The sequence below is a fragment of the Ascaphus truei genome, chromosome 6 (genome assembly GCF_040206685.1).
Source record: "Ascaphus truei isolate aAscTru1 chromosome 6, aAscTru1.hap1, whole genome shotgun sequence".
Taxonomy (NCBI): Eukaryota; Metazoa; Chordata; class Amphibia; order Anura; family Ascaphidae; genus Ascaphus; species Ascaphus truei.
The window spans coordinates 129138813-129163238 of record NC_134488.1 but is presented as its reverse complement, the minus strand read 5'-3'; the positions used below and the strand labels follow the sequence as shown (position 1 = coordinate 129163238).

General features: G+C 45.6%; 1 protein-coding gene across 3 annotated transcripts in view; it reads right to left on the bottom strand.

Annotated features, from left to right (window-relative positions):
* Positions 1 to 6738: 6738 nt before the first annotated feature.
* LOC142497895 (B-cell receptor CD22-like) overlaps positions 6739 to 24426 on the bottom strand; it is a 73912-nt gene continuing 56224 nt past the window's right edge. For all 3 annotated transcript variants that reach the window (XM_075606304.1, XM_075606305.1, XM_075606306.1), the window contains exons 12-14: positions 23152 to 23276; positions 22029 to 22101; positions 6739 to 8395 (exon numbers count right to left, since the gene is read on the bottom strand). In XM_075606304.1, the coding sequence (XP_075462419.1) occupies positions 8240 to 8395; positions 22029 to 22101; positions 23152 to 23276 (354 nt within the window). In that variant the 3' untranslated portion in view covers positions 6739 to 8239. The remainder of the gene's footprint in view (positions 8396 to 22028; positions 22102 to 23151; positions 23277 to 24426) is intronic.

The window sequence follows — 24426 nt, the reverse complement described above, 5'->3', positions numbered from 1 at the left end:
CAATAAATTCATAACTGATTCCATAACCGGGCTATAAAAAAAGGTATTGTCGATGTGCCAATGAATTGATACGACTGATAGCGTTTTATCCTACTTTCACATGAAAAAACAATCTATCCATTTGGGCAAAATGGAGACAGCATTGCCTGGTACCAAAAACACATTGACATCTCAGGTAAAGCTGCATAAAATGAGCATTTGGGGTAAATACTAACCTGTTGCTAGGTTAACCGAAATATGACATAACAAACATACAGTCAACAAAAAGAGAAACATCAAAGCGCAGAAATATGAATAAAGCTGAATAAACTCATGATCAATGAAGAATGGAGTGGCTTAGTGAGTAGAGACACTGACTGGCACTATGTTTGAAGAAGGGGAGCCTTGTTCAATTCCACCATGTCAGCTCTTTGTGACCTTGGGCAAGTCACTTTATCTCCCTGTGCTTCAGGTACCAAAAACATAGATTGTAAGCTCCACGAGGCAGGGCCCTGTACCTGCAAAATGTCTCTGTAAAGCGCTATGCAAAAACTAGCATTGCTATACAAGGAATTTATTATTATTATTATAATTATATGTATTCTGTTAACTAGAAGGCCCTAATGTAACTTACACCACTGGGTGTCGAATAATACTATACTTGTGGGTACAAAATATGTTTCTTTTTTCTGTTTTAACTTTTGATTAAAATTATTATTTTTTGTTTTCAATATGCATCAAAACTGTGAAAAATGAAAGAAAACCCGCCCAAGGCACTCCCAAGAAATGTAGCATTTCCACAACACCTGATCCATAGCATTGCACATTATCATGAAGGATTTTATGCATCTATTACAGAAGGATCCTCAATGGGTACAATGTTTGGAAATGCATTGTTATGGCATTACATTGGAAGACCTCTGCATGGAGGAGGTAAGTGGTTTTGTATTGGAAGACCTCAGCATGGAGGGGTAAGTGGATTTACACTGGAAGAACTCCGCATGGAGGAGGTAAGTGGTTTTACATTGGAAGACATCAGCATGGAAGAGGTAAGTGGTTTTACATTGGAAGACCTCTGTATGGATGAGATAAGTGGTTTTACATTGGAAGACCTCAGCACGGAGGAGGTAAGTGGTTTTACATTGGAAGACCTCAGCATGGAGGACGTAAGTGGTTTTACATTGGAAGACATCAGCATGGAGGAGGTAAGTGGTTTTACATTGGAAGACCTCAGCATGGAGGAGGTAAGTGGTTTTACATTGGAAGACATCAGCATGGAGGAGGTAAGTGGTTTTACATTGGAAGACCTCTGTATGGATGAGATAAGTGGTTTTACATTGGAAGACCTCAGCACGGAGGAGGTAAGTGATTTTACATTGGAAGACCTCAGCATGGAGGAGGTAAGTGGTTTTACATTTGAAGACCTCAGCATGGAGGAGGTAAGTGGTTTTACATTGGAAGACCTCAGCATGGAGGAGGTAGGTGGTTTTATTTTTTTAGTAACACCTTCAATGCCAAGGAGCCTCTTTGAGAGGGCCTAAGTAGCCTCATTGCCAGTCAGGGGGGAGATGACATCTTTATTTAATAATGAAATGTGTAGAATAAGTGTACAGGTATGTTTGTATATCAATCTATCTAAATATGTAAAGATACTGTACTAGGCACATGTCTAAAGTATTAGCAATATGCACGTTGTGACATGTGCTAGCACACAATCAATAGATAACCATATACATCACAAGGCACATTGATAGTGCTTCTAATCGCAGGATCAGACTGGAGGAAGAATGCCGCACCTTGCAGGTAAGTTGAAGGAAAATGACTATATTAAGAAGTCCGTCCACACAGCCAATGTTTCAGTTTGTATCTGCCCTGACGGCGGTCCCTGCGAGGACCGAACCGTTGATGGGGATAGGTGTCCCTGGGTGAGGTGGGGAGAATTCATCTCTTTATGCCTTACGAGCCTCTAAGGGAGCGTTGTGCAAAGTGGGGGGCGCTGGATTTTTTTTGGGGGGTGGGGGGGAGGGATAGATGGTTGCAGAGGCCCCGCGCTCTTTCCCGGCATTTAAATGAAATGCCGGGGAATCGCGTGAGGCCTCTGCAACCTCAATTTACCGGGATTCAGAAGAGTTGCTGTGATGCGTCGCCATGGCAATTTGGCATCAAATGACGCTGCGGTGTCATGCGGAGTGATGTCACACGTATGTCTCCATGGCAATAGGGTGACCCCGCGGCGTCATTTGACACCACCAAACAAGTTAAGGAGGGCGCGAGAGCGTGGGGGAGCAGGCAGGTTGGGGGGCAGCTCCAAAAGTTTACGCTCCTCTGCTCTAAGGCAGGTGTTCTCAACACCAGTTTTCAAGACCCCCCAACAGGTCAGGGTTTAATGATAGCCAACTTCAGCACAGGCGGCTCAATCAGTGGCTCAGACTGAACAACTGATTGCGCCACCTGTGCTGAAAAAGGGATATCCTTAAAACCTGACCTGTTGGGGATCTGGGGGGTTAGGAGCACTAGGGCATGCCATGGGTATATAGTTTGGATGATTGTAGGTATTACGATGATGAAACTTTTAGTTACCATAGCAGACATGACGCCTTCATGATCACCATGTTTACTAAAGGGTAAATTATATTGCGATTTTATATATGTACTCTTTTTTCTCAACCAGGTCAGGATTTCCAATGATGTTTTGTTCCCCTTGGTGGGTCACCCTGCAGCTTCCGAGGATGATTTCTTGTTGCAGCACTTTTCTTTCTCTGAAATATGCTTGTCTCCTGTACCTCCCCCTCTCTCTCCCTCTCTCCCTCCCTTCCTCCCTCTCCTTCGTCTACTCCAGGCCCTGGATGGGAGTAACTTCAGGTAACTGTACATCCCTACATTAACTTTAACGGACCATTGAGGATATTCGTTGTCTGGGGGAACGGTCCTTTTGTATATTAGTAGGTATAACATCTGTTGTACCCAACGCAATGTCCACTCCGGCCCGAAAAAAAATGACTTAACGTTATTGAGCCTTGAAAATACCCTTTTTATTTTAAGTATAATACTAATAAAGAATATTTTTAATATAATTCCTTTACACATGGATACCTGGGTGCTCTTATAATGCAATTTTCCTGCTATGTGACAGGTGACATTGAGGTGAATGGAGCAGGTTTGGGGGACCTATGAGAGGCATGCAGATGCACTCATTGTTTATTTGTCTTTACTGCAACTTTAAAAGGATGTTTAAAATGGTATAAAAGGTATTCAATGACCGGGAGCTATTGCTTCAATATATGTTAAAAAAAACTAAAGTAAAGAATTGATTGATCCCAGAAAATACTAATAATAACAATAATAATCGTTATCCACAAACGCAGGAAGCAGCTAGCAGCAAAAAGGTGAATCAAGCCATCCATAAGGACCTCTTTATTGTTGCACTTAATTCCTGCAGCCATTATGTCATACAGTAACTAGCTATTGCCAAGCTGAGTAACAAGATAACAAGGATTGTTTGGTCATAAAACAATAACCCACTGAAAACTCACCGCAATTTGTCATAAAGCTTTCCTTGGTCTTGGAAAGGTTAGGTGTACAAGGTCTACTTACACAGGGATGTTTGTAAATACCCAGAGCGGCATCTGTGCCAACTCATCCTGCTGTCTTGTGAGCATTATTCACTGAAGTGTTGAAGCTCTTACCCAATGATATCAGCCAATCTTTCAGTGAATATTCCCCAATGTTGCCTCAGTCTCCCTACCTGCGGGACACAACCCAGAACCTGCTTTTTTCAGCATTTCCATTAACGATTCATTTATCATTTTATTTAATAGCCGACAATGTACGCAACGCTTTACAAAATTACAATGCCAGGTAAATAAATGACAAATAATGGGAATAAGTGCAGCAGGTAAAATGACAATGTAAGGACAAGCGAGACCCTGCCACAAAGAGCTTACAATGTAAGTGGTAGGCTGGGAGGCTTGTAGACAAAGTAGGAAAGAAAGTGCATTATTAAAAGTGCATTTAGGGAAGTCAAGGGCATCTGGAGGTCGTAGTAGAGACATAGAAAATGTGATGAGCTGCTTCTTTAAAGAGGTGAATGTTCAGCTGGGATTTGAATATGGAAAGTAAAGGTGCTTGACAAATATTGAGTGGAAGAGAGTTCCATAGGTAGAGAAGAGACAGAACTACCATCCCGCTAAATCCCGCAATGCGGAGAGGGGGGGGGGGGGGGGGGAGGCAGCTGTAGGTGGCATAGGGGGTTCAGTCGGCCGGTGCTGGAAGTTGGACCCGGAAAGAGGTCTGACCCAACTTCAGAGTCCAGCTGCCAGGACCTCTGCTTGTTGTGGGATGGGGCTTCTGTTAACTGTGGGGCCCGGTCTCACTTGCCCTTCTCACCTGTGTCCTGATTGGTGCCAGAGGTTTGGCACGCATAATAATAATAATTATAATAGCATGTTCTTGTATAGCGCTGCTAGTTTTATGTAGCGCTTTACAGAGACATTTTGCAGGAACAGGTCCCTGCCCCGTGGAGCTTACAATCTGTTTATGGTGCCTGAGGCACAGGGAGATAAAGTGACTTGCCCAAGGTCACAAGGAGCCGACACTGGGAATTGAACCAGGCTCCCCTGCTTCAAACTCTCAGTGCTAGTCAGTGTCTTTTACTCACTGAGCCACCCCCTCTCCCTTATTTTACAGGGCAGAGTCCGAGGACCTCCCGAGAAACAAAGGACTGAAGTTCCTTCAGGAGGGTTCAGTTGGTCATTTTGCCACTGTCGTGGCGGCAGTTCGGGGGCAGCATCCTCCTGCGCGTCCCAAGCTTCACAGGCGCAGGACCGGAGGCCTCCCACAACGACACAGGTACAATTATTTGAAGGGTAATCAACTTTAAAACAGAGAGGTGTGAGGCAGGGAGGCCAGACAGAAGAATGTTGCAGTAATCAATATGGGAGAGAGCAAGGGCACGCATCAGTGTTGTAGTAGTAGCGGAACATAGGAAGGGGCGTGTCTTAGCAAAGTTGGGTAGGAAGAAACGGCAATGCAACCCCTAGGCAGCATGCGTACGAGTCCAGGTGGATAGTGTTAATAACTGCAATATGGAAGGGAACAATGGGGCATGGATTGGGAAGGATATATATATATATATATATATATGTGTGTGTGTGTAAGTAATGTGCGGCCCTATTTAAGTCTCAAGGGCCGCACATGAGGCACCATAAGTACAGGCATATCATGTGGCCTACCTTCATTCTGTGCAATTACCTTCTAAATGTATGCAAGTTGCGACAGTGAGAGATTTGTAAGCGTTGGAATGCAGGAAAATTGAAAAAAAACATTTTTTCCATGTTGATTAACTTTATCAGGATAGCGGAAGTCAGGTTATAATAAGGGTATTACATAATAATGGTGGTCTGTATCACTATGTGTCACATTGTTGGTCTACTTTATCACTGGTTCCTTTATCAAACCGCCGTAACCAAAAGGCAGGTCATGTAGCTTCCATCACCATATGTTCCCGAGGAACACTGACAGAAACGCTAATACTAGAAATAATAGCATTAACATGAAAGTATTTTTTATTGAGGATAGGCATACCAGAAAATAACATTTCCTAGTTCACAAAGTTGGTTTCTAATTTTAACAAACATAGCATCATTCTTATTAGTACCGCCAAATATACACAAACGTATGAAAAATATTATAAGTTTTTATTCCTAGCTGCCTTGATACAAGGCTGTGATTAGTAGTAGCTATAGTGTGGCCGGAGCACATTGGGTAATACTAAAGCTTCAAGTGGTTAGTGGTTCCTATGCAGAGTTGTGTCTAACAGCATAAGCATAGATTGCATAGCAACAGTCAATAGTCCCAAACTCAATGTATTCATGTTCGTTCTTTGGTGGGGTTTAACTTATTTCAACTTCTTTGTATATCACACAACTGACTCTCCTCTGCTAAACATATACGTTTTATTTTTCTGCCTGTTCTCTTTGCTTTGTGAACATATTCTACCTCTTCCCAAGTACACTTACAACAGACTCCTACAGTAATTAGCAATGAATTGGCAGTTTTGGATAATGTTCATTAACGTATAAAGGGGATAACAAGTTTTGACATACAGTAAATCTACATGTTAGTGAATGGTATCCTGTGTGACAAAGTATTCTGATTTTAACAATAACGTACAAGGGACATTATTTTATGTATATCTAAATAACTTAACTAAGTGTGGTGAAACCTATCCCTGCTTCATTTTGCAAAGCCAGTATAACCAACCCCACGCTGAGGAGACCCATTAAGGTCGCAACAGCTGTCTGTGGGTGGGTTTACTGGCTATGCATCTTAACCCTGGCTGTGCTCAAGGCTGTGAAATGCAGCAAGCTTAAGCTTATAGGGGGTCATATTAAATGGGTTTGAAGCAAAAGGTGGCACTGTGTGCTCATTTGCATGTCATTTCCCAGAATCCCTTGCTGCAGTATAAGTGCTGTGTGCTGGGTGATAATGATGAAAAGAGGGGTTAGGCTACACTCCACAAAATAGATAAATTAGACATACAGTTTACCGGTGCTGCTGGTTCAAGGAAGTACCTGCCAGGCAATTTCCAAAGAGTACTCAAGAAAGAAGGATCCAGCACTCCACGGTTTTCTAAATAAAGTAAATTTATTGTGCCACACAACGTTTCGACCAATAGGTCTTTCTCAAGTCACTTGAGAAAGACCTATTGGTCGAAACGTTGTGTGGCACAATAAATTTACTTTATTTAGAAAACCGTGGAGCGCCGGATCCTTCTTTCCTGATAATGATGAAAGGCGGGGTTGCAAACCTGTCTAATACATGCAGATGAGCATACAGTAATATTTTCATTTGCTATATGCTTTACTGTGGAGGGGTTTTCTCACTTTTTTACCCACCATAACTTAACTAAGTGTGAATAAATTATGCATGTTTAATTACCCAGAAGCTTTAATAGTCTGAAATGAAATCCGCCAGTATATCTTAACATATGTATATCAAGATATCTACTGTATCCGCCAAGGACAGAGTTTGAAGTTCTGAATTTTTACACTATACTGTACACCCAGTATTATCTGTTACATCATAGGCAAATACAGTATCTGGTGAAATATACCGTATTAGCTTTGGGCTTCCACCTAACCATAGCCTCTTGGCTCTGCTCACCAGTTTATTTGGTTACATGGTGCATTTAAAAAATGTGAGTCCAGGGAGTGGATCTCAATAATCAAAGAAGTGAAGATGCATTTTGCAACATTTTTACATAGCATCGACACGCACACGCACACGCACACGCACACGCACACGCACACGCACACGCACACGCACACGCACACGCACACACACACACACACACACACACACACCTTTCCCCACCCTGATATGTAAGTCCTGCTAGTCTCAGGCTGTAAGGGGTTAATCTGTGGGCTTGTTGAGCCCCCTCTTGCTCCTCTTAGGAGTGACAGAAGTAAGGTGGTGACTCATGGCCTGTGAAGCCTATCTGGTATGGGTATAGATCAAGAGCCCGTCCCGTCTTGTTCCTCTTAGGAGGGAGTGGCAAATTTAGTTTAGTCCTACTCTGGAGGTGGAAGAGAGAGCAGAGAGCTGTGAGTTTCTCCCATGGTGGGATGAGCATGCTCACCCCCAGCCTTTGGGCTGGATGAACATCTGATTCAGCCACAGAGGCCCTGTAAAACCAGGGGCCATCACCATTCAGAGGTCTGGGACTTCTGAGACTCTGCATCGCTATAAGGAAGATCTGCAGTGGATGCCTGATATACAATAAAGACCCTTGTTATGACACTCCTGTCTAAGTATCAGTCCTTGGGCAGGAGGTAGAAGTATGCAGTAGTGGGGGCTGATTTCTGGACACCCTGGAACCCACTACGGCTGGAGGCGCTAACACCAATGAGAAGAACTACCGAAAGAACATAAGCCTGTCATGATCTCCATAACATTACAGATTCAACTGAGCTCTCCTGATCCTAACAGGTATCCACACACACTAGGTAGCAGAAGCTGTGCATCTCCCACTGGAGGTTGGGGGGAGAGGGAACAGTGTTACATATATATATATATATATATCAACTGCTTGAATCCTTTACAAAAACTGTGGATTGAAATAGAGGAGAGAGCATCCATTTGTGGGCCGTGGATAAAGCATTAGTGAAGCTTTGGCACTATTTGCATAGACACTTGTCATTATCCAGTTGTTAAGAAGTCATTTTCTGGTCAGCCAAGGGTCAGATGGCATGGGTCACCTTCAGTGCTTGAGCATGGCATATTGGACTTCATTGTCAGATTCGTGTACTTTGTGCTCTTTACTCAAATTGGCGATTGTGGAATAGTGAATTTCCTCTTGGCATTCATCATGGAATCCATGTCCCTTCTCTGCTTGTATGTTCTCATAATCATGTGCCTGTAAAATGAGAGGTACAAACCGCTTAGAATTAGGAAATGCATGCACTAGTGTAACATACAATCGTCAGTATCAATTACACAGAGCAGCTCAACTCCAGTCCTCAAGCCTCCCCCCCCCTAGCAGGTCAGGATTTCAGGACATTCCAGCTTCAGCACAAGTGGCTCAATCAGAGGCTCAGTCAAAAACTGAGCCTCTGATTGAGCCATCTGTGCTGAAGCAGAGACTGATTGAGCCACCTGTGCTGAAGTAGAGATATCCTGAAAACCTGACGTGTTGGGGGGGGGGCGGGGGGGGAGGAGAGAAGGCTTGAGAACCGGAGTTATGCACCCCATGACATAGACTATGCTCTGAGTGAGGAACAATCCCTCCGATTTATATTCCTTCATAGAAAATACAAAACACAAAGCACTTTCACAAGTTGTATTCTAATATACACACATATAATCCCTTTTCTCATTTACAGGCCTTCATTATTTTTGGCCACTAACGATTTTCTGTAACTCTGGATTTTGGACTTGTTCCTATATACATCTGTTAATTGGTCTCAAAGCTTTTAAGATCTTTGTTCAAAGGAAAATATCAGATAACACGTGTGGGAATATTCTAGTAGCTGTTCCTTGTCAAGTCAGGCGATTTGTCATGTATGTATGTACAGTATGTATGTATGTATGTATGTATGTATGTATGTATGTATGTATGTATGTACAGAATGTCTTTATTTATACAGTATAGCACCATTAATGTACATAGCGCTTCACATTAGTACTACACGTGACAATCATATAAATAACAAATAATACAAATACTGTAACATCATGGGAATACATGCTTCAGAAATAAAAATAACAGTTAGGAAGAGGAGTCCCTACTCCAAATCTAATTGATAGGTAGGAAGAACGTACAGAGACAGTAGGAGGGCGTTCTGGTAAGTGCATCTGCAGGGGGCTAAGCTTTAACGATCATGTGTCTATTATTAGTCGATGTGCTACTAATATGCTTCTTTAAGCAAGTGTGTCTTAAGTTGAGTCTTAAAGGTGGATAGAGAGGGTGCTAGTCAGGTATTGAGGGGAAGGGCATTCCAGAGGTGTGGGCAGTCAGTGAGAAAGGTTTAAGGTGGGAGAGGGCTTTAGATACAAAGGGGGTAGAGAGAAGACATCCTTGAGCAGAACACAAGAGTCGGGATGGTGCATAGCGAGAAATTAGGCCTGAGATGTAAGGAGGTTCAGAAGAGTGTAAAGCTTTAAAAGTGAGGAGGAGAATTGAGTGTGAGAGGCAGGATTTGATAGGAAGCCAGGAGGGGGATTTCAGCAGGGGAGATGACGAGACAGATTTAGGAAAGAGTAGAGTGATTCTGGCAGCAGCGTTTAGGATAGATTGTAGGGTAGACAGGGGTGAGGCAGGAAGGCCGGACAGCAGGAGGTTACAGTAATCGAGACAGGAGAGAATGAGGGCATAAGTAGCGGAATAAAAGTTGTCAACATTCTGTATTCTGTTACATAAATCACACTTAGTACTTCATCTATTTATCTATATATAAAAATGAAAATTGTTTGATTGTTAGTAGATGTGGGGATTCTCATTGGTCCTTCGGTCCTCCCGCCCATGCCCCGCCTCCCCCATGGCTCTCATTGGCCAAGAGGTATGCTGACATCACAGACACACCTACTCCACTGTGACACACACAGACACACACACATACTGCTACACACTCTCACCATACCCCTTGAGACTGTCACCCATGACTCTGAAGCCTAAACTGAGCCCTCAGTATAGCCTCGGACTCTCTCCCTCCAGACTCACCCTACACCCCTGGGATCACCCCTGCGGAGTCACTCACTGACCTTGGTAAGTGTATACCACTTTCCAACCGTGTCTCTCCCTGCGCCCTTTATTACCTCTCCACCTCTTTAATCATCATGCCCCACAAGATCATCACTCCGCGCTCAGCGCGTCGATTACTGCGCTCCACCTCACTGATGTCCACCCCCCTCTTACCCGTCCACGCCACTAGCTCATGACGGCTTCACACTCCCTATGCCTTCTATATATATATATATATAGATATATCATTTATACGTGTGTGTATGTGTGTGTGTATATGACAGCTGACAGCTAATTGGCGCGCGCTCCCAGGCTTTGTGGGCGCGCGGCCAAGCTCTATATGAGCCCGCCCCCAACGAGTGGCCGTTCTTTCTGCCTGGAGATCTATTGGAGGGTAAGTACTCTCCATGCTGCGGCCCCTCTGCTCCTTCCCTGCAAGCAAACCCGTGCGATCCCACTGGTCCCCACATGGCTCCATTCTCACCACCGCGACGCTCTGCTTGTGCCCTCTCCTGCCAGTATGCACCTTTGCGTTAGCTCTCCCCTCCTCCTGTCCCCTTCCCCTCCTCCTGTCCCTCTCCTATCCCCCTCCCCTCCTCCCGTCCCCCTCCCCTCCTCCTGTCCCATTCCCCTCCTCCTGTCCCCATCCCCTCCTCCTGTCCCCTTCCCCTCCTCCTGTCCCTCGATCCATCGATCGTTGCCCGGGACGGGAGGTCCCCACTGCTGCAGCCCGGTTGTCATAGGGGGGGGGAGCTCTCACCACGTGCCTCCCTCACCACGTGCCTCCCCGCCAGCTAAGTTCATGACGGCGCAGCCGCGCATGAGGTGGGGGGGGAGGGGATACCGGGCTGACTAGCTTAATGGTGCATACCTGTTTGCCCGTGCACTGCGGGACATGGCGACGGGAGGAGCAGGGCAGTGGCGGCCATGGCGGGGCTGACTGTCCCGTTGGGCGCCCGCCACGTGACTCCCACCCACCCTGCCACTTCTCCACCTCCTCAAAGCTCCACTACGCCCGCGTGAGGTATTGGCGGGGGATGTCAGCCCACGAGCGGGAGATGGGCGCGGGTGGGTGTGGGAGGAGCGTGGTTGTGGTGGTCGCGGCCTTTCCTCCCCCCCCGTGTGTGCTTGTGTGTGTGTATTGTGACAAACGGCTTACTCTGGGGCTCCGTCGTTTGTCCGGGACTGTTTAGAACACGGTCTTTTAGGGTAGGTTAAATGATGAGGCGTCACGTACTGTTCCTTTAAACAGGCTATGCCTGGTTTATTCAGTCCCAGGCACTGAGACTGCCACAGTGCATACAACAGAAAACAGATCAAAACAAAAGCTGCTCACCTGAGCGATAACTTAACTTAGATATCCCTGACTCAGGGTTGGAAGTGGCTTTTCCACTTCCAACATCAAAACATGGTACTTTTGCAGTCTTACACAAATGAACAGAAAGATTGAACCTGTTTGGGGAAGAGGCTTCTCCCCTCTGTAGTTCAGCAGCCTTCCAGCCTCCTGGCTCTTGTGGGGAGACCAGAGCAAACAGGAAATCAGTCTTTCATACCTGATTCCTAATTAGCATGACAGGAGACAGAAATCAGGCAGCAGACAAACTCTGGTCTGGATCTCTCATCCCTCAGTTCCAGCGCTTGCCAAACTGTGGGATGGAGTGTATGTATTATAAGGCTGCACTCCCAGGCCAAACAGGATAGAAACTGTCTAGTATCCTGGGAGCCCTATATACGGAATTTATTACCATCCCCTGGTTTCTGTCACATATCCTCCCCCCCAGCTCAGACCTCGAGGGATGAGCGACCATGGATATTAGGGAGTGCATCCTTGACAACCCGTCAGCATTGCCATGTTTGTGCCCTGACCTGTGTTCCACAGAAAATTTAAAGGGTTGTAGGCTTAGGAACCACCTGGTCACTCTAGCATTCTTTTCCCTGTTTTGACACATCCAGGTAAGGGGTGCATGATCTGTGACCAACCGGAATTTTCTCCCCAACAGGTAGTATTTGAGCGTCTCTACAGCCCACTTTATTGCGAGACACTCTTTCTCTACTATGGAGTAATTTTTCTCCTGGGGATTTAGTTTCCTACTTAAATAAAGGATGGGGTGCTCCTCACCTTGAGACTCCTGGGAGAGTACCGCCCCCAGCCCTACCTCAGATGCGTCGGTTTGGACTACGAACTCTTTGGAGAAGTCAGGTGTGACCAACACTGGTTGGGCACAGAGAGCTTCTTTCAGGCTTCTAAAGGCCTGTTCGGTTTCGGGGGACCACTTTACCATTAGCGGTCCTCTTGCTTTTGTGAGGTCAGTTAGTGGGGTTGCCTTAGTTGCAAAATTGGGAATAAACCTTCTATAGTACCCAATTAACCCCAAAAAGGTCCTTACTTGTTTTTTTGTAACTGGCCTTGGCCAATTTTGTATCGCCTCCACTTTGAGTGTTTGGGGTTTGAGTAAACCTCTGCCAATAGAATATCCCAGATACTTGGCCTCCTCCAGACCAATAGTGCATTTAGCGGGGTTAGCAGTTAGTCCAGCAGACCGGACTGCGTCAAGCACAGCTTGGACCTTTGGAAGGTGGGATTGCCAATCTTCACTATGGATTACCACATCATCCAGGTAGGCGGCAGCATACCGAGCATGTGGTTTTAAAATTTTATCCATCATTCTTTGGAATGTGGCGGGAGCTCCATGTAAGCCAAAAGGCAACACCTTATACTGAAAGAGGCCGTCTGGGGTTGAGAAGGCTGTCTTTTCTTTTGCCCTTTCTGTGAGGGGAACCTGCCAGTACCCTTTTGTTAGGTCTAGGGTTGTGAGATATCGGGCTTTGCCCAGTCTCTCTACAAGTTCATCTACCCTGGGCATAGGATAAGTATCAAATTTTGACACCGCGTTTAGTTTCCGGTAGTCATTACAAAACCTTGTTGTACCATCTGGCTTTGGGACTAAGACTATAGGGCTGTTCCACCCACTTTGGGATTCCTCAATTACACCTAGTTTTAGCATTTTTTTAACCTCTAAACTTATAGCCTTTCTTTTGGCCTCTGGGATTCGGTACGGTTTAAGGTTAACTCGGACCCCCGGTTCAGAGACTAAGTCATGTTCAATTACGCTAGTTCTACCTGGCCGTATAGAGAAGATTTCTTTGTTTCTTTTCACTAAATTCTGAACCTCTCGTTTCTGATGAACAGACAGGGTTTCAGCTATGCTAACCTCTGGGTCAGTTTCTTGATTCTCTGACGGACCTGGGGGTACTAGGGTTAACAAGACTTCTCTATCTTTCCAGGGCTTGAGTAGGTTTATATGGTAAATTTGCTCAGGTTTCCTCCTACCTGGCTGTCTTACCTTATAATTTACTTCTCCCACTCTTTCCAAGACCTCATATGGCCCATGCCATTTAGCAAGGAATTTACTCTCCACGGTGGGAACCAGAACTAGTACCCTATCACCTGGAGAAAAAATTCTGACCCTAGCACCCTTATTATATGTATTCCTCTGTGCTTCTTGAGCTTTCTCCATGTGTTCCCTCACTATGGGTAGGACTGCAGCAATGCGGTCCTGCATCTGGGCAACATGCTCTATTACACTTCTGTAAGGGGTAACCTCGTGTTCCCAAGTCTCTTTGGCTATATCCAGTAAGCCCCTTGGGTGTCGGCCATACAATAGTTCAAACGGGGAGAAGCCTGTGGATGATTGGGGAACTTCCCTAATGGCAAATAACAGGTACGGTAACAAACAATCCCAGTTTTTCCCATCTTTATCAACCGCCCGCCGTAACATGCTCTTTAAGGTTTTATTGAACCTTTCCACTAAACCATCTGTTTGTGGATGATAGACTGAGGTTCTGAGATGCTTGATTTTTAGGAGTTTACATAGCTCTTTCGTTACTTGGGACATAAATGGTGTTCCCTGGTCAGATAGAATCTCTTTAGGAATCCCGACCCGGGAAAACAGAACTACTAACTCTTTTGCTATGTTTTTAGCTGAGGTGCTACGTAGGGGAACTGCCTCCGGATATCGGGTGGCATAATCTAATATTACCAATATATGCTGATGTCCCCTAGCAGACTTTATTAGGGGTCCTACTAGATCCATAGCAATCCGGTCAAATGGTACCTCTATTATGGGAAGGGGTACCAATGGGCTGCGGTACGCCTTGAACGGGGCGGTGATCTGACATTCTGGGCATGAGGAACAATAATTCGTAATTTCTGCCAGAACCCCAGGCCAATAGAAGCTTCGGAGAACCTTTTCTTTTGTCTTTTCCACCCCTAGGTGTCCCCCCAATGGATGACTATGTGCGAGGTGTAATACTACGTTACGGAATGTCCGTGGTACCAACAATTGTTTAGTTGTAACTGATTTCCTTTTATCAACCCGATATACTAGGTCGTTCTCTACCTCGAAGTAGGGGTAAGCAAGTGACCTATCTGGTTGGCCAGGAGTACTATTCTGGTCCCGTATATTTCCCCTTGCTACCGCTAATGTGGGGTCCTCCCACTGGGCCTTCTTAAAACTCCCAGGACTGACCTCTAGGTCAGCGAGGGTCTTATCCGGTTCTGGGGTGGTAAGTGTCTGCTCAACATCTTGATTTGGGGTATTCCCTACCAAAGTAGTGATGGGGAAGGGAATTTTACAGCACTCCTCCTTTTCCCCCTTCTTATTTGGGCCCTCGTCAACCTCCATTTCTGAAAAAGGGAAAGGATTTGTTTCTTCTAATACTTCGTTATGGTCCGCTATTGAACTCTGGGCGCTATTCTGAGCGGGGGACCACATTTTTAGAAAATGGGGAAAGTCGGTTCCTATTAACACATCATGTACCAGTTTGGGTACAATACCCACCTTGAAATCTAAAGAACCAAACTCTGTTTCAAAAAAAACATCAACAATGGAATATTCATGATTATCCCCATGTATACAACAAATTGCCACTCTTTGTGAACTGTTTCCCTGTTTCTTCTTAATGGGCAAGAGGTATTCGGACACTAGTGTGACCATGCTCCCAGAGTCAAGAAGTGCCCGAACCCTCTTACCATTAACCTTTACAAATGCCCACAGATGGTTATTCAAGGGGTCCTCTGGGCTAGGGCCCATACATTGGGACAACAGCGAATAAGTTTCCACGCTGTTGCATTGCATGGGCTCATAATTTAGTGGGCAGATTTTTGCTGTGTGGCCCCTCTCATGACAATTTACACATTTAGGTACATAGTCTGTGTCCCACTTAGAGCCTTTTCCCGGCTCCCCATGTTGGCTATTGCCCTTAGTGTGCGAACCACTGTTGCTGGTGCTGCGTGAAGGTGGTCGCCGCTCTTCAGCGCCCCTTAACCCCGGTACCCTTTTACCGTCTCTGGAAGAGTCCTGGAACCTCGGGTAGTGGGGTTGCTCCACGACTGTGGGTTGCGGGTGCTCTTCTGCTGCATTGTACCTTTCTACGAGGGCCACAAGCTCATCCGCATTGTGGGGGTCACTCCGACTGACCCAACGGCGTAAGGCAGAGGGAAGTTTCCTCAAGAACTGGTCCATGACCAACCGTTCCACGATGTGGCTGGCTGAGTTGATCTCGGGTTGTAGCCACTTCCGGGCGAGGTGGATGAGGTCATACATCTGGCTTCGGGTGGCTTTATCCATCGTGAAGGACCATGCGTGAAACCTTTGGGCGCGAACAGCCGTGGTTACGCCGAGGCGGGCGAGGATCTCGAACTTCAATTTTGCATAGACGTTAGCTTCGGCTGGCTCTAGATCAAAGTAAGCCTTCTGGGGTTCGCCGCTTAGGAAGGGTGCGATTAGACCAGCCCACTCAGCTTCTGGCCATCCCTCTCTCTGTGCCGTGCGTTCAAACGTGAGAAGATAGGCTTCCACATCATCCGAGGGTCCCATCTTCTGAAGGTAGTGGCTTGCCCTGGTCATTTTCGGAACTGGGGCTGCCGCTGCCAGTGGAAGGTTACTGATAGTCCCCCTCAGGATCTCGAGTTCCTGCTGTAAGCCCTGAGCGAACCGCTGTTGCTCCTCTCTCAGCAAGCGGTTTGTCTCTTGCTGGTTTGCATTCGCGTTTTGCAGGGCTTCATTCGTCTGTTGCTGGTTTGCATTCGCCTGTTGCTGGTTGGCATTAATCTCTTGCTTGGCTATTAGCAGCTGTTGATGGGCTGCATTCGTCTGCTGCTGGTTTGCATTAGTTTCTTGCTGGGCTATTAACAGCTGTTGCTGGGTTTCATTCGCGTCTTTCTGGGCAGCGACATTGCGTACCAGCGCACCCACCACGTCTTCCATCTTGTTTGCAGAGGATGAAAAAAACTTTTTTTTTTTTTTTTCAAAGTTCTTCAACCCGCAGACCCCCTAGTGCTCTGCCCGCATTCTCCACCATATGTGACAAACGGCTTACTCCGGGGCTCCGTCGTTTGTCCGGGACTGTTTAGAACACGGTCTTTTAGGGTAGGTTAAATGATGAGGTCATGTACTGTTCCTTTAAACAGGCTATGCCTGGTTTATTCAGTCCCAGGCACTGAGACTGCCACAGTGCATACAACAGAAAACAGATCAAAACAAAAGCTGCACACCTGAGCGATAACTTAACTTAGATATCCCTGACTCAGGGTTGGAAGTGGCTTTTCCACTTCCAACATCAAAACATGGTACTTTTGCAGTCTTACACAAATGAACAGAAAGATTGAACCTGTTTGGGGAAGAGGCTTCTCCCCTCTGTAGTTCAGCAGCCTTCCAGCCTCCTGGCTCTTGTGGGGAGACCAGAGCAAACAGGAAATCAGTCTTTCATACCTGATTCCTAATTAGCATGACAGGAGACAGAAATCAGGCAGCAGACAAACTCTGGTCTGGATCTCTCATACCTCAGTTCCAGCGCTTGCCAAACTGTGGGATGGAGTGTATGTATTATGAGGCTGCACTCCCAGGCCAAACAGGATAGAAACTGTCTAGTATCCTGGGAGCCCTATATACGGAATTTATTACCATCCCCTGGTTTCTGTCACAGTATATATGGGTGTGTGTGTATATATGGGTATGTGTGTGTGTATATGTGTATATATGTGTGTGTGTGTGTGTGTGTGTGTGTGTATATATGTGTGTGTGTGTGTGTGTGTGTGTGTATATATGGGTGTGTGTGTGTGTATATATGGGTGTGTGTGTATATATGGGTGTGTGTGTGTATATATGGGTGTGTGTGTATATATGGGTATGTGAGTGTGTGTATATATGGGTGTGTGTGTGTATATATGGGTATGTGTGTGTGTGTATATATGGGTATGTATGTGTGTATATATGGGTGTGTGTGTGTGTGTATATATGGGTGTGCTTGTGTGTGTGTGTGTATATATGGGAGTGTGTGTGTATGTGTGTATGGGAGTACGTATGTGACACCAGAGGTACCACCCCAGTCAGTCCCCCCCCCCACTCAGTCAGTCACACCCCCCCCAGTCAGTCACCCCCCCAGTCAGTCACCCCCCCAGTCAGTCACCCCCCAGTCAGTCACCCCCCCCCCCAGTCAGTCACCCCCCAAGTCAGTCAGTCAGTCACCCCCCCCAGTCAGTCAGTCACCCCCCCCAGTCAATCAGTCACCCCCCCAGTCAATCAGTCATCCCCCCAGTCAGTCAGTCACCCCCCCAGTCAGTCAGTCACCCCCCCCAGTCAGTCAGTCACCCCCCCAGTCAGTCACCCCCCCCCGCAGTCAGTCACCCCCCCCAGTCAGTCACCCCCCCCAGTCAGTCACCCCCCCAGTCAGTCACCCCCCCAGTTAGTCACCCCCCCAGTCAGTCACCCCCCAGTCAGTCAGTCACCCCTCCCCCAGTCAGTCAGTCACCCCCCCAGTCAGTCAGTCACCCCCCCCAGTCAGTCAGTCACCCCCCCCAGTCAGTCAGTCACCCCCCCCCAGTCAGTCAGTCACCCCCCCCAGGTCAGTCAGTCACCCCCCCCTAAGTCAGTCAGTCACCCAGCCAGTCACACAGCCAGTCAGTCAGTCACCCAGCCAGTCAGTCATCCAGCCAGTCAGTCACCCAGCCAGTCAGTCAGTCACCCAGCCAGTAAGTCAGTCACCCAGCCTGTCAGTCAGTCACCCAGCCAGTCAGTCACCCAGCCAGTCAGTCACCCACCCACCCAGTCAGCCAGTCAGTCACCCACCCAGCCAGTCAGCCAGTCAGTCACCCACCCAGCCAGTCAGCCAGCCAGTCACCCAGCCAGTCACCCACCCAGCCAGTAACCCACCCAGCCAGTCACCCACCCAGCCAGTCACCCACCCAGCCAGTCACCCACCCAGCCAGTCACCCAGCCACCCAGCCAGTCACCCACCCTCTCTCTCTGTGAATCACCCACCCTCTGTGTGTCACCCACTGTTTCCCCCCACTGTGTGTCACCCCCCACACTCTCTCTCTCCCCCCCACACACTCTCCCCCCCACACTCTCTCTCTCCCCCCACACTCTCTCTCTCCCCCCCCCACACTCTCTCTCCCCCCCACACTCTCTCTCCCCCCACACACTCTCTCTCCCCCCCATATTCTCTCTCTCCCCCCCACACTCTCTCTCTCCCCCCCACACTCTCTCTCTCCTCCCCACACTCTCTCTCTCCCCCCCACACTCTCTCTCTCCCCCCCACACTCTCTCCCTCTCTCTCTCTGCCCACACTCTCCCTCTCTCTCTCCCCCCACACTCTCCCTCTCTCTCTCCCCCCCCCCCCACACTCTCCCTCTCTCTCTCCCCCCCACACTCTCCCTCTCTCTCTCCCCCCACACTCTCTCTCTCTCTCCCCCCCACACTCTCTCTCTCTCTCCCCCCCACACTCTCACACTCTGGATCTCTTATTTACCCTATATATCTTAACTGCCCTATACTACACCGAAATAACCTATACTGCTTTCTTCAAGATCTGACTCAAGCTTCACACGGAAGACATCGGAACCCCCCCTAACCCAGAAGAGAGGTAGGGAACACCTCCCCTCCAATGTATAACATTGGGTGAATGAAGGTACCTGGACATTGAGGGACTGCGGATCAGGTAAGATCCCAGGCGGGATTGCTGTTTTAGATATTGTGAAGCAGGGACATCCAGACACTGGTTAAGGGGTTCAGGAAACTAGTCATTCACACCTGGCTTTTATTTCTAGATCCGACATTTACACACACACGTAACCAGGACAAATTGTAGTATAATGTAATACAATAAATACATTTCTGTCAAAAACGAATTTTGTTCTGACTAGGAGTTTATTAAATGTATTTTATTCATATATTTTATTTTAAAGCGAGGCTGGGGGCGGGACTAGGGTTGGGGGCGGGACTAGGGGCGGGGTTGGGGGCGGGACTAGGTGGCGAGTAGATTTTTTGGTTGGGCGAGTAGATTTTTATATTAATATATATATATATATATATTTTTTTTTAATTTTTTTTTTTTCTTATTGCCATGATAGGTAAGAAGATTATAATAAATTACTATAGTACATATGTGGAGCTTATATAGGCTTCATGCACTGAAATGTTCACATGGTAATATGCAGTGGTGTTATTATATGTTGCACCTGTATGTAGAAATTAATCTACAAACAAACACAAACATAGCCCAGTGCTACATCCAGTGGCAAAAATACACAGTGAAATACCTATACAGCTCAACCCCGTTATAGCGCGATCCGCTATAACGCGGATCCGCAAATAACGCGGTTTGAGCGTGGACCCCAAATTAAAATAAAAATAAAAAATTAAGTTTTTTTTTGCACACACACTGCACACACTCACTGCACACTGCATACATTCACAGCACACTGTACACACTCACAGCACACTGCATGCACACTGCACACACTCACAGCACACTGCACACACTCACAACACACTGCACATACTCACAGCACACTGCACATACTCACAGCAAACTGCATACACTCACAGCACACTGCATACACTCATAGCACACTGCATACACTCACAGCACACTGCACACACACTCACAGCACACTGCACACACACACTGACACACACACAGCACACTGCACAGCACACTGAATACACTCATAGCACACACTCACAGCACACTGCATACACTCACAGCACACTGCACACACACAGCACACTGCACACACACACACACACTGACACACACACAGCACACTGCATACACTCATAGCACACACTCACAGCACACTGCATACACTCACAGCACACTGCGCACACACACACAGTCTCACACAGTCTCACACAGTCAAATACACACACACACACACACACACACACACACACACACACACACACACACACACACACACACTGTCTCTTTAAGGGAGCTTGCTCTCGCAAGAGGGAAGCAGAAGCAGGAAGCAGAGACAGGGAGAAGAGCTGCCAGATGCCGGGTAAGTGCTGTGTGCTGTTGCCGCTGCCCCACCGGGTCTGGGAATGCTGGGAGAGTTCTCAGCTTTCCCCCTCCGGCGGACATGGTACGACCACAAAAGAACGCGACCCCGTTTATAACGCGGTGGTCGTGGGTGCCCCCCGAGGACCACGCTATAATGGGGTTAAGCTGTATAGAGAGAGAGAGAGAGAGAGAGAGAGAGAGAGAGAGAGAGAGAGAGAGAGAGAGAGAGAGAGAGAGAGAGAGAGAGAGAGAGAGAGAGAGAGAGAGAGAGAGAGAGAGAGAGAGAGAATATTAATTAATTATTGGGTCCCAAGTGATTTACATACCCCATCAAACACACCTTCAAATAACTTAGGGAGAGACATTTGTGCACAAAAAGGAATACAGCTGGGAGATATGCTAATAGGATATGGAAAGTATATTTAAATGACCAAATCTCTTAAAAGATTTCCATAAGGCCTATAATGACAAGCATAAGGCACCTTATGCGGACGTGGACATTAACAAAAACTGCCATTTTTGACACACTTTAGTTCTGGCTGTGCAATTCCAATTGATCAAAGTGCCCATTGAAATATTTACCTCCTTCTCTCTCATTTACAATATAAGAATTTGTTGAATAGGTCCCATTGTTTCTTGTGTGGAATGTTTTGAGGGACCGACATGCTTTAAGTGCACATGAATAGAAATTGGCGAATTAGTGGAAATCCAAACAGTGGATTTTTCACCAAAATCATTAGAACTCAAACGTACGCAGAGACAAGAGCGGCTGCCCTGAATGGTACAGATTGTGGGTTTTGAACCTATTGGGACTTACACGAATACCCCTTTCCTCACAATGGGCCGTATGCTTTCCAGTATTGGCTTTATGGAAATCATTTAGGAGGTGTGGGGTGTTTCATTTAAATACAATTTAGATATCCAATTAGCACCTCTCTCCGGTGTGCTCCTTTATGAGCAAATGTCTCTCCACATGTAATTTGAAAGGTAGGTTTGAGTCGATATATATAGTGCTTGGGACTATACTAAGACGGCTTTCTGTCTTAACGCCAGTGCCTAAAATATATTTATTTCTCTTGGACCAACACAGCCACTAGAACATACCACAATGCCAAGATATCACAATTTGCTGACTTGGTAGCTGAGCCAGCTCAAAAGATAGGAAGTTCGCTGTGCAAGAAATGTCAATTTGGTGCAGTCACGGGAGCCCAGGACTAATACCAGGGATCAATATCGCCAGACAAAACACAAGAGTTTATAAAATTAATTTATTGGAAAAGTATATCCACAACAGTACACATACACAGACAACACACATACTTAACCGGGGAAACTGGGGATACCCTGCAAAACATTATGGCCGTTACATAAGAGAAATGTTCATGTAAAATGATTAAGGTTTAAAAAATTGCAAATTGGTCCAATTGACATATTAGATAAGAAATGCATATAGAATTACCTGAGGAGCATTGAAGGGTTTCCGAGTCACCACACTATAAACGACAGCTGTATCTTGAAACTTGACACTGGTTCTATGTAGCATTAGCCAGGGAAAGATAATGTGTTACTGCTGATACCAGATAGACACTTGCGTGGTGCATACACATACAACATGTTCAATAACAGTGTTCCCGTATGATGAACCTTGAAATGGAAATAGTAGAGCAATGGACAGGTAGATGGTGTAGCATACTAGTTTGGTATCCTCCCAATGTATGAGTGTGAAGGTAATTAATATAAGTAATCCAAAAACAGCAGCATATAAAGTCACTCAATTCATACCTCAATCGTCCACTGAGTGGGCTATCGCTATCAAAATGGACTCACTTGTATAGTGCAGTGTCCACACAAATTTCCCTGGCTCCAAAAGATCTTAGTATACTTCTGTTGTAGGAGTGAAGACAAAAATGGATGGAGTAACTACTCCAGAAACTCTACCGCTACTCACAGAAACCATTGACAGGTTAAAGGAAGCAGAAAGTGTGTATTCCATAAAAAATATTAATTATCATGATCAAGCGCTTTGACGTGAAATGCGTTGGTGGGGAGGCACCTTCGTTCTTTTTGTCAAATAATTCTTTTTTTATGGAATACACACTTTCTGCTTCATTCTATCTGTCATTGGTTTCCGTAAGTAGTGCTCTGTTACTCCATCCATTTCTATTGATACTAGGTTCTTTGATAACAGAAAGATATGGCATATAATACATGGAAGTCTGTCTGTTTTACTTGGCTAATTGGATTAGATTATTACATTTCTTTTGATGATCTCAATTTCCCCAGATGACAATGCCGTTTCCCATTTTCCATAACATACTGTATTGTTTTTCAGATATCAACCTGGCACTCTATTCCACATATACTCAGGAAAGGATTAAACTTAAATACAGCAGCTATTTAATGTGAACAATGCCAGGCATTTACTGAATCTTACTGTGCCACTACTTGACATTGTCGCTATCACTATTTTTATTATGATTTGGACTCTTGGGTCACTCTTTAAGCCAACTTATTATATCATTTAAAATGTAATAACTTTTATCCTGGAAGAATGTGTAGATCAGAGTTTGAGGGATACAGACCTCGGCATCACAGTCTCTTCCTCAGTTACAGCGACAAACTGGATAGTAGAGTAGCTTAGCTCATCTCCGGAGTTGCACGATGGTGGAGTTTGTCTTGCCATATTGTCAGATGTCTCGTGGTTTGACTGTGAAGAAAAATAGGTTTGCAACAGATCTACAATTTGCTGACACAACATGTAGTTACTAATGAGTTTTGTAAAGATATATATGTCCACAGGGTCATTGTCCTAATACAGAAAACATAAACTGAAAATGAAAGCAACAGTTTGTGTTAAGGAATCCTATTACAAAAAAATATTGCTTATTATTAGTATTAATTCAAATTAAAATTAATTGTGACTACTGTATAATATCAGTCTTATTACATACCAACTTTTTTGAACATGTATCATAAACATTGTAGGCTCCCACAAATAATGACCACTGATTTGCTGGTTATAGAAGTATACCTCTTAATCCCTTTAACCCCAGGAATCTCCTGTAGTTATTGCAGTGTGTTAAAGCTGCAGACCAAGCAAACCCTACGTGTGTGTTTTTTAAATAAATTAGTTCTTTACTGTGAGAAAATACCTGTAGCATTTAAAAAAAAAAAAGAATGTTTTAAAGACATTTTTAATGTTTCTAATGTAGGAAGCATTTCCAAAGTGACGGCCCCTTACCCTTCTGATAGGCTCTGGATCTTGAGCCCCGCCCTCTCTAGCAGAGAACCAATTGTATCTAGTAACTGCCCAGTCAATCATATTCCAGGAACTACGTTGCCCAGAATGCTTTGCAAAAACTGAATTAAATAACCCTGAGCAAGCGATCTATTAGAGGCGATTACAGGAGAACGGATCCATCTGCAGCTCAGCTAATCACCTGTCAGTGTGCAGATTGTATTGATGCGCATATTGAATGGGAAAAAAAATGTATGTTTAAAAAAAATGGCAGTTTGAACTGCAGCTTTAAAGGGAAGCAGCAATATGTGCAGTGCAAACATACTCACTATCATTAAACAGCATTCAACTGCTGCTTTGTTTAACTTCTTCAGTGTAAACGTTACAGCAGTAATCACAACTGCAAGCGATGTCCTTACTGACTGGCTCCCTAACATATCATTTGCCTGATACTGTAAATGGCACATAATTACTTATTATAATTAACAATATTTTGTTAAGTTTTTAATTCCTCATGCTGAAAATATTTTTTTTGTGACCATATAACATGGGTTCTGCAGCCACCTGGGGTCATCATTTGTGACTTACATCTCTGCAAGTTTGCAGGTCAGATTATTTG